The sequence below is a fragment of the Psittacula echo genome, assembly GCF_963264785.1.
Source record: "Psittacula echo genome assembly, chromosome: 15".
Classification (NCBI taxonomy): Eukaryota; Metazoa; Chordata; class Aves; order Psittaciformes; family Psittacidae; genus Psittacula; species Psittacula echo.
This window is the reverse complement of record NC_137751.1, coordinates 4475557-4492461: the sequence shown is the minus strand read 5'-3', so window position 1 is coordinate 4492461 and position 16905 is coordinate 4475557. Positions and strand designations below refer to the sequence as shown.

Genomic DNA, 16905 nt, shown 5'->3' with positions numbered 1-16905 from the left:
ATTACTTCATTCCTCTCCAGCTGGCGACTTGCCACTCAAAGCCACCTCCCCTGGGAAGTGGCTCAGACGAAGGACTGAGGATGAACAGCCTGCCGCAAGTGCCAGGAGCAACAACAGATGCAGCAGCTCACCAGGAAGGACTTCAGGAACAGGTTTACCAAGACTGCAATTCAAGTCAGAAGTAGCAGCAGTCAAGGAGGAATACAGCTCCTTGGCCACTCTGAGCCCATCCAAGTCCGGACATGATGCTGCCCAACTTGGAGCTGCAAGCACAGACAGGCAGGCAGGGGCTGTCACCCCACCGGCATGATAGCAAAGCCAGCCAGCTGCCCACCCACCAGGCACCAAAATAAGCCTCGGCAGCAGTGGCAGCATGGATCCAGGAACAGTCTGTGCAGCCACAACAGGGATCGGCAGGAAGGGAGGGGACGGGAGAGGAGGGGTGAGCTCTCTGTGCAACATGGATCCAGCCCAACACCTTTGCCTTGTGTCGGGCAGGTGGGTAGATCTAGGTCTCACACAGACACCTGGACCTCACCTTCTTACGCAAGAACACGTGCAGGAGAGCATCAAGAGCTTACATCTGCCTTAGCACACAGTCATTTAAGAAACAGATTCCAGTAGGATTGTACCTGTGGAGTCTGTCAGTGACCCTGAAAAAGCAGTGATGAATTCAGACAGCAGACATTGTACATACATCCTTCTCTCCCTCCCTCTCTCCACTCAGTGCTCCAAGAGCAACTCCAACCACTGTTCATCTGTTTCCCAAATTACCAGCCCAGCTCTGCCCTGATCTTCTGAAGCCTCACTCCAAGGTCCTCCAGCTGTAGGAGGGACCTGCCAGTGGTGCTTAAGGAGAAGCTACAACCTCACACCAAACTGAGCTGCACCACACAGAGCACATTTGCCTCCAGACAAGAATGAGAAGTCTGTGCCTTTCTGTTGATACCCTGAAGGATGACTAGTCATCGTCTTGTAGTGAAGGTTTCACATGATGCTACAGTGCACAAAGATCACTAATAAGTAACTAAGGTGCTGTTCCAGGGCGGAGAAGCAGCACTCCAAATCCTGCACAAAATTTCCCCCTGTACAGAGCAATGTCTTGCCTTGACTGTCATCACAGGTATTGTCCACTTACACGGTGGGTTCAGATGCAACAGTTACTTTTCTCCTTCTTAGTAGCTGGTGCAGTGCCGTGTTTTTGCAATTCCACAAGCGTACCTACCACTGAGCACCTGATACATCAGACCCAGCACCTCCTGGACACACCACAATAGTACAAAACACTTATCTGTAAACAAGGTGTAGGCTCTTATTTCGCTGTCCAAACAGGTTTGGGCATTATAAACTGAATTTTCTATGATACCAAGGCAAGGTAACACCATAAAAAAAACCCATGAGCACTCCCAACGTCCTGGATACTTCTGGAAGTCATGCCAATGTCACTGTATCCTGTTCACTGCAGATCTCAGACTTTTAAATAGATTATTATGCTTTTAGGCCACAAATGCCCTTTGCAGCCTGAGCTGGGGCTCAGCCCTGAGCAGTCCCTGCACCAGTGCATGCCGTATGAGCCCAGCAGCCAGAGGCAAAGCAGTGACAGCTCTTCTCTGAAAACACACAAACAGACACTGCAAAACCTTACAGTGCGAGTGCAGTCTAACAGAGCCTGGAGGATCATTGTCAGCCATCTGAGACACATGAATTTCCTTGAGAAGATCCCTCATTTCCAGGCTTGGCCAAGTAAATTTTAGCTGAGGAGCAGCTGCCAGGAGACGGGAGGATGAGATAATTTTGCAAGCGCCAAGTTCTTCCAAGCAATTTTCAATACCTATTGATTTGTCCCAGGGCTGGACACAAGAAAATGTGTGCACAGCAGCCTCCTGGGAGCTCCAGAAACAACTCACAGTTAGAGACAAGTGCCCTGGAGGGGACAGACTCTGGGCAGCCAGTAACAAAATGTCCTTCAAGACAAGGAAGGTCGGGTCACAAGTGCACACTCACAGGTGAGCTGCGCCATTCCTGGGCCAAGCAGGCGATGCTCAGCCTGTTCTCTAACTGCTGCCTCTTCCCCATCCCCTCCCCAGGCAACCTGGGGCAAGACAATGGTCAAGCAGCACAAAACCAGCCGTTCTCCTTTCATTCTTCACCCTTCAGCAATTCCCTCCAGCAGCCTCTCCGAACCCTCACCACCTCTCAACACCAGAGTCACCAGCCATCCCTCAAACTCCCCACACAGGTCCAAGCCCTTCCTCACCCTGGCCATCACCACCTTGGCAGCTGGTGGCTTTCCAGTTATGGCCACTGAAGACGAGGACTTCTGCCTCACTCTGTCCACCCCACAAATGGCCCAGCCCCATGCAGCCATGTGCCCACGGGGACACGGAGCTCACAGCTCACTCACTCTCATCGGGGTTAGGCGAGGCAAGGATGGCACTGTGCTTCCTCTTCACTTCCTCCACGTTCTCTGAAATCTTATCGATGAACCCTCGAATTTCTTCCACCTGTGGAGATGGGACAACCAGAGAGGTCTTCTGTGAGATACCTGCGCCTTTAGGAAGGGGAGGGATTATTAACCCCTATCCCAAAGCAACCATGACACATCTGAACCACAGCAAACAGCCTCCTGGACAAGTATTTTCCAGTTGGATTCTCAAACTGTAGGACCACTGTGAAAACAGACCTTCCACATCACAGCAGCAGCTCTGAAGTCACAGCAATGTCATACAGACTCTGTGTCCTATATTCTTTTTGATGCAGTGAGAAACATTTGGGGCTTATTTAAATTAGCATCAGATCTATGGATGCCCAGGCACTGCACCTCTGCACGGAGAGCACTACTGAGGCTGCACAAGACAGACTCAGTCCCCCATGGCTCTCTGCTCCAGGGGTTGAGAAGCTCAGTTTGACCCTCATCCCACAGGCCAGGGAGGCCACGTTTGCCAGCAAGTCCATGCCGGCATCTTCCCTGCACTTCTCAACCAGGAGACATGCCAGTATGGCTGAGAGGGGAACATCTACTTGTGCCCTCTGCCTGCTGGGCTGCCCACCTTCCAGCTCTGTCTTCTCCTTCGACTCACACCACAACTTTGCTCATTTTCCTCCACCTGCATATGAGATTTTTTCATTCCCCACTTCATTGCCTGCACAGATACATTTTAACACCCCCTACACACATGCCATGCTAAGGGTGTGCTAAAAATCTGCATGCAGATCTTACAGCCACCCACATGCCAGAAGACAACCTCTTGTTTGGTAACGAGAGGCACAAAATTAAACCAATCCCATGCAGACACTGCTACTCTGCAGAGATGCCTCCAGGAGCAGTCTGGGAGCCGGTCAGCTTCAGCAGCAGGCTGGAGGTTGGGCAGCTCAAGGCTGCCGGGCTCCACTGCCCCAACTGGTGTCTGGAAGAGCACATGGAGCAGCAAAGCATCCATAGGGCCAGGTGAGCCCAAGACAGCCTCAGGTCTGCGCGGAAGCCTGGTTTCTGCTAAGTGGCATGCTGAGTGTAACCCCCAAGGACCCCCAGCATCAGCTGAGCAGCATCAGCCAGGGCAGGGACCTTTCCCCACCTCTACTGCTGCTCCCTGCTGGCGGTGGGAGCCTGGACCACAGCCCCACAGCCTCCTCCAGTGCTAACAGAGAGGTCTGAGCTCACTTTAGAGCTACACTGGAGAAAAAATAAACCCTCTCACCTGCTCGAAGAACTCGTCCATGAAGCGGTCCCGGTCCACACTGACAGTGACTTCATCATCATCGTCACTGTCCTTTGCCTGCAATGACACGGACAGAGGCATCAACAAGTGCTTCCTGCCAAGTTTGCAACTCCATTTCAGGAGCCCCTCAGGGGCACCTTCCCCTTTCTCCTCTGCTCACTTGCTCCCAGGAGCTGGGGCAAATGCCAGTCACAGCATGGGACACCTCAGGCACCAGAGCACTTATGGACAACAAGAAAGCAGCAGATGGCCAGCTCCATCAATAAAGGCACAATGCAAAACACCACTGCTAGTGACACCCATGCATTTACAGAGCTGGGTAATGTTATAAGCTATCCTTGGCTGTGCGTGAGCACAAGGCCTCTGCAAACAGCAGTGTTGGGAAACAAGGAATGCTGCAATGGAAGAATGTGAAGGATGCTGCAAGGAGAAAGCACAAGGGATGCTGCAGAGTGCAGAAGAGGTAGGAGAACAGAGAATACAATAGAACTAGTAAAGCCACAGCAGGCAAATGAGGGGTTGTCTGCTGAAGCATGTGTGTCATTGTCACCAGAAATGAAAACGCCTCCTGTCCCAGCAAGGCAGAGGACACAAGCTCACAGGGGAAAGAAAAATTACAGTCCTCTGTATAAGGTGACATTTAAAAGAGTATTATCCAAAACAGATACATGATGGAGGGAAAGGGTCGGAAAAGTTTCCCTTTACTCCACCTTCACTAGAGAAGGAACCAGTGGAATGCAGAAGATTTAAGAGAGAGAACTGTCTCTGCTCATCTCGTAACTGTACCATGTTTTGCAGCTGGTTACACGTCACCCTGTAGCCCCTTCACACTTTGCAGAGAGCTCGTCAGTGTGGTCTCCAGAGAGATGCCGCTCACCTTGAGATCAGTCAGATGAAATATCTATCCTTCCCCCTTAAATTGTCTTTTCAACTTAGGGTGACTGATCTGGGGAGTCACCCAGGGGAGATCACAGCTTTCAGCCTTACCACTGCTCATGGCACCCTTTGGTAACCACTAAGTGAAATGCTTAACCAAAGATACCAAGATTGGAGAGCTACCATGATTCAAATGAAAACCTCAGCCCAACAAGCATTAGCAGGAGCAGTGCTGCCCTCACCCCACTGCTCTGTGAACACAAAGAAACCAGGAGTTCAGAATTTGACCATTTTGACCACAACCAGGCCCCCACACCAGGGTCAGCAGGCAGGAGCTGCCTGCCCAGTAAGGCAGGGACAAGGCAGAAGTCACCAGCCAAGAAAAGGGTTGGCGCATTTAGATTTTGATGGACCTCAGCAACACTAACCTGAGGTCTTGAGTGAAAGACAACTTCAGCTGAGTGAACGACACTCACAGTGTCTGTCACTGGGGTTGGAGCAGCTGCAGTGTCTTTCAATGTGGTTGGAGTGGCTGCAGTGCCTGTTGCTGGGGTTTGAGTAGCGGTGTTGTCTGTTGCTTTGCCATCAGATCCAGAGACATCTTTCTCCTGCTCCTCACAGAGCAGGGCTCTGTAGGCATGGGCCAAACTCCATGACACTGCAGCGAGTTGTCCATCTCTGGCATTGCCAGGATGACAGCACACCTTGTCTCAGTGCTCTGCTCATTCGAAGGCAGCTGGCCCCTGGGGCACAGCAGCATGCTGATGCACAGCCCGGTGGTGGCTATGTAGGGCAGGACCTGGCACTGCCCCACTGTGCACAGCACGAGGAGCACAAAAGCCCAGCTGGAAGCCCTGCAAAGAGGAAATGACAGAGATGGAGCCGGCTGCTCGGGAGGGCACGTGTCACTCCGGGCACCATCTGTCCAACCCACGTCACTGGAAACACCCTCCATGCCACCGCCACCTGCAACACACAGCGTCAGGCTGGTCGCAGGGCCCCACCACCCCCAACAACATACCCTGCGCAGGAGAGCAGCAGCATTGGCTGAGCAGGACTCGAGGGGGAGGAGATGCCACCAGGCTGCAGGCACTGAAGGATCACCTGCTCCCAGCATCTCTGTCCATCCCGCAGCTCAGCCCAGGCACACTGCCAGCCCTCACAGGCATTCTCACCCTGGCTTGAAGTGTTTTCACATACACTGCTGCCAAAGCAGAAACAAAACCAAAATACCCTTCCTAAGGACACCTAAAATGTCCACTCAGCTGACAGTGTTTTGGCTTCCTGCATCCCAGCTGTGAGCATCCCAGGTTTTCAAAGCCACATGGAAAGCTCCGATCTAGGTCACAGCTACCCTCTGGTGCTGCTTAACACAAGCAGCAAATAATTCACAGCCTTCAAAAGCCCAGGCTTGCTTGCCAGTGACAGGCAAGCAGCATGCAGTCCCAATGCCACATAAGCACACAAGGCGCATCATCCTCCCAGTGCTCCCCAGCTGCCGAAATGGCCATCCTCCATCTCTGCATCCCCCATCTCTGCATCTGCCAGGTACACATGCTGCAACCTCAGGCAGCAAAGACTGCACCAAGACTCCTTGAAGGTGGAGAGGAAACAGAGCCACAGCAAAAAGCTGCAAGTCTAAGCACCTTTCTAGAGCCCAGCTCTAAAACCAGCTTACAGCAGGTAACAAGCCCTGCAGCTTTGGTGGGTCACTGGTGTTGACCACTTTGATATAGGTACCACATGGCAGTGCTGATCACCCCCACTTCACTGGTACTGGGGACGGGTGCTCTACCACCAGCATGTCCAGAGCAGAAGAGCAAGAGGGGTTTGATCAACAGGGCCTAGAGCAACCCTGCTCTAGTGGAAGGTGTGTGAGCCCATGGCAGGGGGTTGGAACTGGATGAGCTTTAAGGTGCCTTCCAGCCCAAACTAGGCTGTGATTCTATGACACTCACTCCTGCCTTGGGCACTCTCAGGCAGCACTGGGGACTCAGGGTCCCTGGGCTTTCACCCCACACACAGTGTAGGTGAGGATAACCCTTCTTTTGTGGGGCTGACTTCTTGAGGCTGCAGGGGCCAGGCAGCAGCAGGCAGCACAGGCAGCACGCCAGGCTCGGGGAGCCACTGCCTCCCTGGTGCCTCCAGTGCTGCAGAGCACAGGGAGTGGGATGGGGAGGGCAGGTCAGCCAGAGCTGCTAAAGCCTCTGTCAGGGCCTCGCAGGGTTGAAGGTGTTTTCACAAGGGCTGAAATCCCAAGAGGAGGCCGAGCAGAAGTGCCATACCCTCCTCTACCCGCCCTGCAGAACAGACCAGTGAATGGGAAGATGGTCCAGAGCCCAGGGGTTTCCTGTGGGTTTTGCAACAAGCACACTGCTAATAAATTACTTATTGAGCAGATTCCAACCCTCTGGTTCAAACCAGCCCTGTTCCCTCTGCAGGCGCTTTCTGGAAGACAGCAGAGAACACAAACCAACTGAATAGACTCAGAGCCTGCTCTCTTCCAAAAAGCAGGAGGCTCAGGCAGGGCGAGCTGCAGCAGGGCGCAATGAGCTCTCTATTAGCTCAGCAATGGCTGTGCGCAGGCTGTAGCTCCTGCCCTCTTCTGTTAGCGCTGCAGATGAATGTGACCGCATCCAGATCCATCTGTGGAGGGGGTACAGGCAGCAGAGCTGCACCAGGGCAGAGGAGCAATGGGCTCAGCCACTGAGCAGCAGTTCTGTGGACTTGGCAGTGCTGGATTAGCAGTTGGACTCTATGATCCTAAAGGTCTTTTCCAAAGTGAATAATTCTATGATCCTAATAATCACCAAAGCAGCCCATACCTCCCACTGACAACTTCCTGATGAATAAAAGTTCAAGGCACAAATGACTTCAGCATTCAGCAACACCTGCATGAGCCAGCAGGCATTTCCAATTCCCAACACCAGCAGTGCAAGGGAGAGCAAGATTTCCAAGAGTTTTGTCCTTAGGTGTTGGCTTTCACTGCTGCAGAATTACGCTCCCGCCCTCTGGCTCACAGCCCAACCCTCTTGTCAGAGCCATGGTCAACTCTTAAGCTCAGCTTCAGAAGCAGGCAGGTAAAATTCCACTGAACTATTGAAAACAAATGACAGAGGTGAATGACGCGCCACCAGCCCTGCAGAGGGCAAGGCTGACATCACCGGCCTCCTCCCATAGCTCTAGAACATGGACTATGATCTACTAGAAAAACATCATTACTTTACAGCCAACACTTTACAGATTTGCAATCGTGGCTAAAGGGCAAATGGGGTGAACACCAGCACACAGACTCTTAGCTCATCTAAAACTTATCCTAACACCCTTCTGACAGTGGCACCCTCCTTGTTATGGCTTCTGCTCAGACCAGAGCTCCACGTGGGCAGCAGAAGCAGTGGCAGCCACAATACTCTCCTCTCCACTCTGTCACGTATTCACAAGGGTCAGCACTCAAGAGAGGTTTTTGCCAGGATCACCACAATGCTTTTGTATCTACCAAGCACTCTATAATTGACTACCAAGCCCTGATGATGCCCAGTGGTGACCACGGGGTCTGTACTATACTTCCCACTAACTGGAAGCTGCTGGCAAAAGGAGAAGGAAAGCCTTGGGCAGAGGAGGCAACACAAGTGGCACCACAGATCACATGGCCCTTGTCACCAGGAGAGGATCAACATATGAAAATCAAGGTAGTTCATAAAATGGTTCTCCTTCAAACCAGGCTGCACTGCATACAAACACTTACGGAACATGTTGGTTTTGAAGGGATCATCAGAGATCCACCATTCCAACCCTCCTGCCATCGGCAGAGACATCTTCCACTAGACCAAGTTGCTCAAATGGCTATGTATGCTTCAGTGGGAATGACATTGCCTTGGTGCTCTTGCCTAGGTCATATAAAGGAACCTCAGCACCATGCAGGTGAGACACCAATCCTCCCAGGAGGCACGTCTTCTGGAAAAATGAAATGAGCAGTCATTTCACACACCACAAACTGAAAGTCTGACAGGACTTGATGGAAAACCCGACAGCAATGGCATGTAAAAGGAAGACTTAAAACAAGAAAATCCACAATAAACATCACAGCAGAAGTACTGCACAATGGGAGACTTTCTGTGGCCACTCAGGACTTCAAGGGGGCTTAGAGGAAAGATGGAGACTTTTGACCAGGGCCTGCAGGGACAGGACAAGGGGCAATGGGTTTAAACTGGACGAGGGTGGGGTGAGGTTGGACATAGGGAAGAAACGTGGTACCATGAGGGTGGTGAGGCGCTGACAGAAGATGCCCAGAGAAGCTGTGGTTGCCCCATCCCTGGCAGTGTTCAAGGCCAGGTTGGACACAGGGGCTTGGAGCAAGCTGCTCTAGTGGAAGCTGTCCCTGCCCATGGCAGGGGTTGGAACTGGTCATCTTTGAAGGCTCCTTCCAACACAAACCATCCTTTGAGCCCCTGACACACCACATGCCACAGCCTATCCTCTGCTTGCAGCCATCAGTCTGCTCCCCTGTTTGGGGGGCAAGGCAGCACCCCTATTCCCAACACCAGCCCTGCATTAGCCACCAAAGGCAGAGGCACAGCCCTGAGGCACACCAGGCCTGCCCTCTCCCCCTGCCTTCCAGCTCAGCAAAAGTTTCTGCTCCTTGTGCTTCCAAAGTTGCCTCCTTTTAAATGTCCCCAGGCCGGTCCCGCTGGCTCTGTGCCTGCTCTGCTCCTGACACAGCATCAGTTTCCCGCAGCGTCCTTTCCTGCCTGCCTCCCCCTCCATGATCTCCTCCAAGGATAACCCTGCAGGTGCTGCGCTCCAAGGACATCCAGCCATCCCCTGCTGCAAGTTTGTTCAGGTCACCCCGCAGCCGCCTGGAGCCAGGGCATTGCTGCACACTTCATCTTCCCGGATCTTCCACTTGGGCTCACTCTCCTCCTCTTTGCTAATCCACGTAATTTTCTGGAAGTAGCAATTTATCACAGTACTTAGCCTAATGAGCCTGACTGTACATGTTCTGCCTGTAGTGATCACTTTGCATATTTCCTGAGAAATCTTGTTAACGGGGAGATAAACAGCAAAACAAACATTTGTACAGCTCCCAAGCAGCCTGCACAAAGACACCTGCAATTAAACCAACGGGTACTGGCCTGAGCCCCTTTGGCTCGAGCGCTTTTAGACATCCAGCACTCAGCCAACACGCACGGCTTGTGAACCCAACCTCTCAATTACTCTCTGGCATCCCCAGCATGGCACCAGGTTTCGGGAGGCAAAGAGTGTTTCTGCATTCAGGTTGACTTCAGTGTGAGCACCAAGCCCCCAGCGCACTAGACCTGGAGCTCCTCAGCAGACACCAGGGACCCCACAAGTGCTGGGGAGCAGAGAAACATCTCAGACAAAAAGCATCAAGGCAGTTGTTGCAGACTCAGTGCACATCACCTCTGTTACCTCCCACCACAGGATCATAGAATCAGTCAGGTTGGAAAAGACTTTCAAGATCATCAATCCAACCTTTATCCCAGCACTGCCAAGGCCACCACTAACCCATGGCACTGAGGCCTCGTCTCCATGGGCTGTGAACACTTGCAGGGACGGTGACTGCAGCCCTGCCCTGGGCAGCCTGTTCCAATGCCTGAGCACCCTCTGGGGCAGGAATTGTTCCTCAGCTCCATCTAAACCTGCCCTGGTGCAGCTTGAGGCCGGTTCCTCTTGTCCCATCCCTTGTTCCTTGGGAGCAGAGCCCAGCCCCTCCTGGCTCCATCTTCCTCTCAGGCAGTTGTAGGGAGCGATCAGGTCCCCCTTGAGCCTTCTCTTCTCCAGACTGAACCCCCCAGGTTGTTCATCCATGCCCAGCTGACAGGCCCAGCAGACCCCAGGAGCAAGGTCTCGCCGTACCTCACCCCATCCCGCTATCCACAAGCATGGGGGAGCCAGTGAAGCAGCTCCTCTATCCCAGAGAAACATGCTTGTGGCACGGACACAGTCGGGCCAGGCTCGGTTCAGTGGTCAGAGCCTTCCCCAGCAGCTTTGTTCCTTTCAGCCCCCAGAAAAACCACTTTTCAGCATCGTAGTGATGTCAAAGCAGAGCTGGTCTGGGCGGCTGTGCGGGCTGCGGACACACAAAACATGGAGCCACCGGCCACCATGCACCAGCTGAACTACTTACGTGACCCTTTTAGTTGAACAGAAGAGCTTGAGAACACACCAGGCAATCGAGAGGGTTAAAAGAGGGAAGAAGATAGCAGTTTAAATAAGCAAATGTATCTGTCTCTGGAGGTCAGCAGGGACTTGTGCACCAGAGGGTGGCTCTGGCAAAGCCCCACTGCCCAGATGGAGATCAAGGAGACTTGACTCCTGCTGCAAACAGCAACCTTGCTTCACTTCACATCTGTGCCCCCAGGAGAGGAATCGTCAGTGGGGATTATTGATAGCAGGGGATGGAGCAAGCTCTGGCTGCAAGTCCTCAGTGCCCGCGCTGCAGATCTCAGCTCCTGCAGGAGGGAAGAGGTGGATCCACAGAGCCGGACCCAGAGCAAGCCTTGCTTCCTGCACCCTTCTGTTTCGAACGCACACCTCCCCACAGCTCTCATGGGCAGGAGGCAGTGCTTGAACCTGGAACGTGGAGGCAGGAGTGGGGATGGGGTCAGTCACTGGGAGGAACAGCACAGCACACAGACATGGACACTGCTGGAGAAAGGCCCTTGGAAATGGCCAGCAGAGAGGAGAACGGGCGCAGGAGGAAAGGGGCCCAGGAAATCATTTTGAAGCTGGAGACGTGCAACAGTGGGTCTGGGTTTGTGCTCATGCCTCTCCTGTTGGCATGGGCTGGGAACCAGCTCCCTACTCAAAAGCTAGGTATGATGAGGAACAGAAGGTAGACATGAAATAAAGGGCAACTCTTTAAATCCCAGAGGGATTGTTCTCAGTCAACACTCATTTGAGCAAGGCAAGTCCTCAGACCCAAATGGAAGGTGACCAGGAATGTGACCATCACTTTGCCATGCTTTGTGGCAAGCAACTGCTACGGCTTCAGTCCTACAAATACTTCTGCAGCCACCCAGTCTTAGGCAGATGACCAGTCCCATCACACAAGGTCTGTGCTGGGGGCCCAAGAGGGGGCCTCCAGGCCAAACTGTCCTTGTTCTCCTGTCACCTTTGTGGGGAAAGTCCTTCTCACACTGGAGGAGCTTCCGCCACCACTGAAACCCACCAGGCCTGGACACTGGCCTTGCCAAACCTCTCCCTACAGCACCCAAACCCACGATGTGGGCAGTGTCCATCTCAAGGAACACTTCCACCATGCAACTGCGAGATAAAACATCAGGTGAGCACTGTCTGGTAGGGAATGGGGAGAGGATCTGCCAACTGATAAATGGTCTTTCCTCACCCAAGCAGAGCCCAGTGACTGCTGCAGACACCAGAACTCGAGAACTATTGGTAATTCTGCTCACTGGCTGTGTGAACTGCCGACAGCAGAGCCCATTCTCCCGAAATCACCAGCCACGTGTTTCTAACAACCAGCAACACCAAGTGCATGGAGCTCCTCAAGCGACAGCAACCCTGACCCAAACCATCCAGGTCCACGCAGCCACCAAGCCCCACAGCCCTGCAGCTCCTGTGTCCCCTTGAAACACCCTGTCCTGGCCCAGGCAGACATCTCACAGCAGCCTGTAGTACTTTGGCATCCTCTCCCTTCAGCACTGGGGAGCAAGCACAAGGAATTGAGTGTTGCTGGAAAGAGGGGACTCTGGAACCAGGAACTGCCAAATGCAACTTCCACAGCCGGCCTGACATCTTCACCACTGACAGAGCAGGATGAGGAGCACTCTCAGCACCTTTGCAGCTGACACAGAGCAGTGGTGCAGTCGATAGGCTGGAGGGCAGAGTGGCATCAGAGGGACCTGGGCAGGCTGGAAGAGTGGGTCTGTGTGACCATCATGAAGTTCAACCAGGCCAAGGGCAAGGTCCAGTGCCTGGCTCAGGGCAATCCCCAGTACCAGCATGGACTGGGGATGGATGGATGGAAGGATGGAAGGATGGAAGGATGGAAGGATGGAAGGATGGAAGGATGGAAGGATGGAAGGATGGAAGGATGGAAGGATGGAAGGATGAATGGATGGAAGGATGGAAGGATGAATGGATGGATGGATGGATGGATGGAAGGATGGATGGAAGGATGGAAGGAAGGATGGAAGGAAGGATGGAAGGAAGGATGGATGAATGGATGGATGGATGGATGGAAGGATGGATGGAAGGATGGATGAATGGATGGATGGATGGATGGATGGATGGATGGATGGATGGATGGAAGGATGGATGGAAGGATGGATGGAAGGATGGATGGAAGGATGGATGGAAGGATGGATGGAAGGATGGATGGAAGGATGGAAGGATGGATGGAAGGATGGATGGAAGGATGGATGGAAGGATGGAAGGAAGGATGGAAGGAAGGATGGAAGGAAGGATGGAAGGAAGGATGGAAGGAAGGATGGATGAATGGATGGATGGATGGAAGGATGGATGGAAGGATGGATGGAAGGATGGATGAATGGATGGATGGATGGATGGAAGGATGGATGGAAGGATGGACAGATGAATAGATGGATGGATGGATGGATGGATGGATGGATGGATGGATGGATGGATGGAAGGATGGATGAATGGATGGATGGATGGATGGAAGGATGGATGGAAGGATGGACAGATGAATAGATGGATGGATGGATGGATGGATGGATGGATGGATGGATGGAAGGATGGATGAATGGATGGATGGAAGGATGGATGGATGGATGGAAGGATGGATGGATGGATGGAGAGCAGCCCTGTGAAGAAGGACGCAGGGATACTGTTGGGTGACAAACAGGACATGGCCCAGAAGTGTGCGCTTGCAGCCCACAAAGCCAAGTGTCTCCTGGGCTGATCACCAGCAGTGTGACCAGCAGGTCGAGGCAGGGGATGCTCCTCCTCTGCTCTGCTCTCCTGAGACCCCCTGGAGCTCTGCATCCAGCTCAGGGGTCCCCAGCACAAGACACGCATGGACCTGGTGGGTCCAGAGGAGCCTCCAAAACGGCCCAAGGGCTGGGACAGCTCTGCTGTGGAGAAACGGGAGAGAGTTGGGGCTCTGCAGCCCAGGGAAGAGATGGCTCCAGGGAGACCTTCCTGTGGCTGCTCAGGACTTCAAGGGGGCTTAGATGGAGACTTTTGACCAGGGCCTGTATAGACAGGACAAGGGTGGCATAAGGTTGGACATAGGGAAGAAACGTGGTACCATGAAGGTGCTGAGGTGCTGGCCCAGGGTGCCCAGAGAAGCTGTGGCTGCCCCATCCCTGGCAGTGTTCAAGGCCAGGTTGGACACAGGGGCTTGGCCCAACCTGCTCTAGTGGAAGGTGTCCCTGTCTGTGGCAGGGGTTGGAGCTGGATGAGCTTTAAGGTTCCTTCCAAGACAAACCACCCTGTGATCCTATGACACTCGCACACTTCACCTCCTCCCACTCTCTCTCAAAACATAATTCATTGTTATTTCACCAGCTGGACCTGTTTCACACCCTGAAATCCTGACATCTCACCCAGACTGTTCTGACACTGCCCAGGCAGGATGGAGCAGCACAGGCCACTCGCAGCCCTGAAGCACCCAGCTGGGATGCCCGGCTGAGCCCAGGCAGCAGAGCTCTGGATCTTCCCCCATCTGCAGCTGCTGACAGCTCTTTACATGCAGCACCCTCAGCACCACCCTCCTCAAGCTTCCAAGAACACAACACAAGCAGAGCCCAAATAAAGACATTATAGGTGCCCAGAGCACAGGGACAAGCAGCTTAGAGACTGTCCCAAAAGCAAAATGAATTCTTTTTTGGGTATTTTTTGTCCCATCCCTGCTCTTCACCAACACCTGCAGCAGCAAGGCTGCTTTTGTGGGTTTCAGGGAAGGGGACCAGCTCCAGCCCCACTCCCGATGGGCTGAAACCACCATTCATGGCCAAAGCCGTGGCACCTACCCGCATGCAGCTGACAGCAAAGCTCTGCTGCTCTCCTCCCGGGCATCCTCCCCGGCCAGGCCTTGCTGTGCTGCCTCCACATCAGGAGCAAGGTTTTCAGCCATAAGCTGAATTTCCTGTCCCTGGCTTGGTGCAGGGCTGGGGGCACCACCATGACCCTCCACCCCACAGGGCACAAGATAAGCTTGAGCGAGTTTGAACACAACCAAAGCCCCAAGGTCCAGAAAAGACACAGGATGAGCGCTTTGAATTTCAAGTACCATTTTAAACATCCCATTAAGACATGAAGCTCTTGCTCTGCACGGCGGTGACACCCTGCACCCCCTCCTCAGCTCCAGCAATGGCTTTAATCTGCTTTTTCATCATTCCTGCCGTATTTTAGAAGCTGCATTAAAACCGGAAGAAAGTGGCCCAGGCTGTGGATGAGGCTGGCTGCTGGCAGCACAAACCAAACCAGCCCCAGCACTCCCCATACTCTGTCAACTGCAGCATCCGGCTCCTCTCAGGTGACTGCCACCACCGGGGCTGGAAACCCACATTTCCCACAGGCTTTGCCCCAGCATGGGAACCTGCTCAGCTCTGGGGCATCCGGATGCTCCAAACTGGACTCCACCCATTCATCCCCAGGAGCCCCCGGATGCAGCAGGGAGCCCTCAGGAGGATGCTGCACCCTTCAGCATTAGGCTGACGAATATGGATCAGCAGCAGGAGTGAGGCAAGAATATGTCTTATTTTTCTCAAGATGTATTTAAAGGAATGGAGAGATTTTAAAATACCCCACGGCATCACTTCCCAGCCAGCGCCGGCTGCCAAGAGGACATTCGTGGGGCTCATCTTTACTATTATTATTATTATTAAAAAGCCTATTTTCCAAATCCTATTACACAGCCTGTGCTGTTGGTGGAGAAAGAGCCCCCTGTTTGGATGCTTTCCAGGCTGAGCGGGGGGTGCAGTTCTTTATATAGCCCCTTCCTTCTCCAGCCCCGACAGCCATCCCTCAGCACCAACAACCACCCCTCACCCCAACAGCCACCGCTGAGCCCTGTGCTGGCATCATCCCAGCTTCATCCTCCAGGGCTTTTCCAGATGGAGCCAAATTCCCGGCTGAAGCAACTCTCTGATGAGGGTCTCTCTGGGGACAGACCCGGGCACCCATTGGCATCCCCCCACCCCTGGCTCGACACGGCCCCCCCCCGCGATGGCAGACCCTGAAGTCATTCAAAACAAACCACGGAAAGCAGCAAAGCGAGCGCCGGGCGATGGCACCGGGCGGGAGGATGCTGGAGCAGCGCCCTGGCCCTGCGAGCTCTGCCACCCTCCCGCGCATCCCCGCTGCCCGCACACGCTGCAGCGGTCGGCCCCGTGCCCTCGGGGGGTCCCGAAGGGTGCGAGTGTCCCCCCCTGGGGCACTGCGCGGTTACACCGGGACCGGGCGCTCCCCCGGGACAGGCTGCAGCCTCCCAGCGCACCCCGCGGGCACCGCACCGGGAGCCGAGCGGACGTCGGCAGCGGCGGGCCCGGGTAGCGGGGGGCTGCGGAGGCCGACCCGCGCGATGCGGGTGCCCCCCCGGGGGCGGAGCGGCCCCGGCTCTGCCCAGCCCGGATGACATCAGCGGGGCCCGGAGAATGAAAAAGCAAACGGGGGCGGCCGGGGCGTGAAGCGGCCCCGGGGGGTAACGGGGGGGCTCCGGCACTGCTCGGCCCCTCTGCCCGCGGGAGCTCCCTCCGCAGCCCCACACCCCCCACAACCCCACGCCGGGCGCTGCCTTCCCGCCGCTTGCAATAATAAACGTCCCCTTTATCGCCCGCAGCCCCCCGGGGCTCGGCCCCCGCGAGCAGCCGGTGCCAGGGGGAGATGTGCCCCCCCCGCGCCAGCGCCCGCCGCTCGAACCGCCCGTCTCCGGGGAGAACCGGAGCGGGAGGAGCCCGGGGGATGCCCGGGAAAACCCCGCTCTGGCCCCGACGTCGCCGTGAGGCTCGGGGGTGCCAGCCCCAGCCCCAGCCCCCCCCCGGCTCCCCCGCCACCCGCGCCCCCCCACTCACGGCGCGCAGCTCGCCGGTCCGGTCCTTCATCCTGCCGCTGCGCCCGGCCGTGCGCGAGGGAGGGGCGGGAGCCGCGCGTGCGCGGAGCGGGGCTGCCACCGGGACCGGGGCGGGGGAGCCGGGGCGGCGGCAGCGGCGGAGTCGGGAGGGGCGGCGAGAGAGTCCACCTGGGCCACCCTCGGCGCCACCGGTCGCATCGAGCCCTGGATGTACCCAGCATCAACGGGGCGGCCACTGCTGGGGTGCTCCTGGTGCGGGGGTCGGGCCTCGTCCTCCCAACACTCCTGGCA

General features: G+C 54.9%; 1 protein-coding gene across 1 annotated transcript in view; it reads right to left on the bottom strand.

Moving 5' to 3' along the window:
* Positions 1 to 16645, bottom strand: part of STX1A (syntaxin 1A) — a gene marked incomplete at its 5' end in the record, with an annotated part of 56459 nt that extends 39814 nt beyond the window's left edge. Inside the window, 3 exons of the mRNA XM_080629983.1 lie at positions 2405 to 2504; positions 3699 to 3776; positions 16616 to 16645. Coding sequence (XP_080486109.1) covers positions 2405 to 2504; positions 3699 to 3776; positions 16616 to 16645 — 208 coding nt within the window. The remainder of the gene's footprint in view (positions 1 to 2404; positions 2505 to 3698; positions 3777 to 16615) is intronic.
* Between the last annotated feature and the right edge of the window lie 260 nt (positions 16646 to 16905).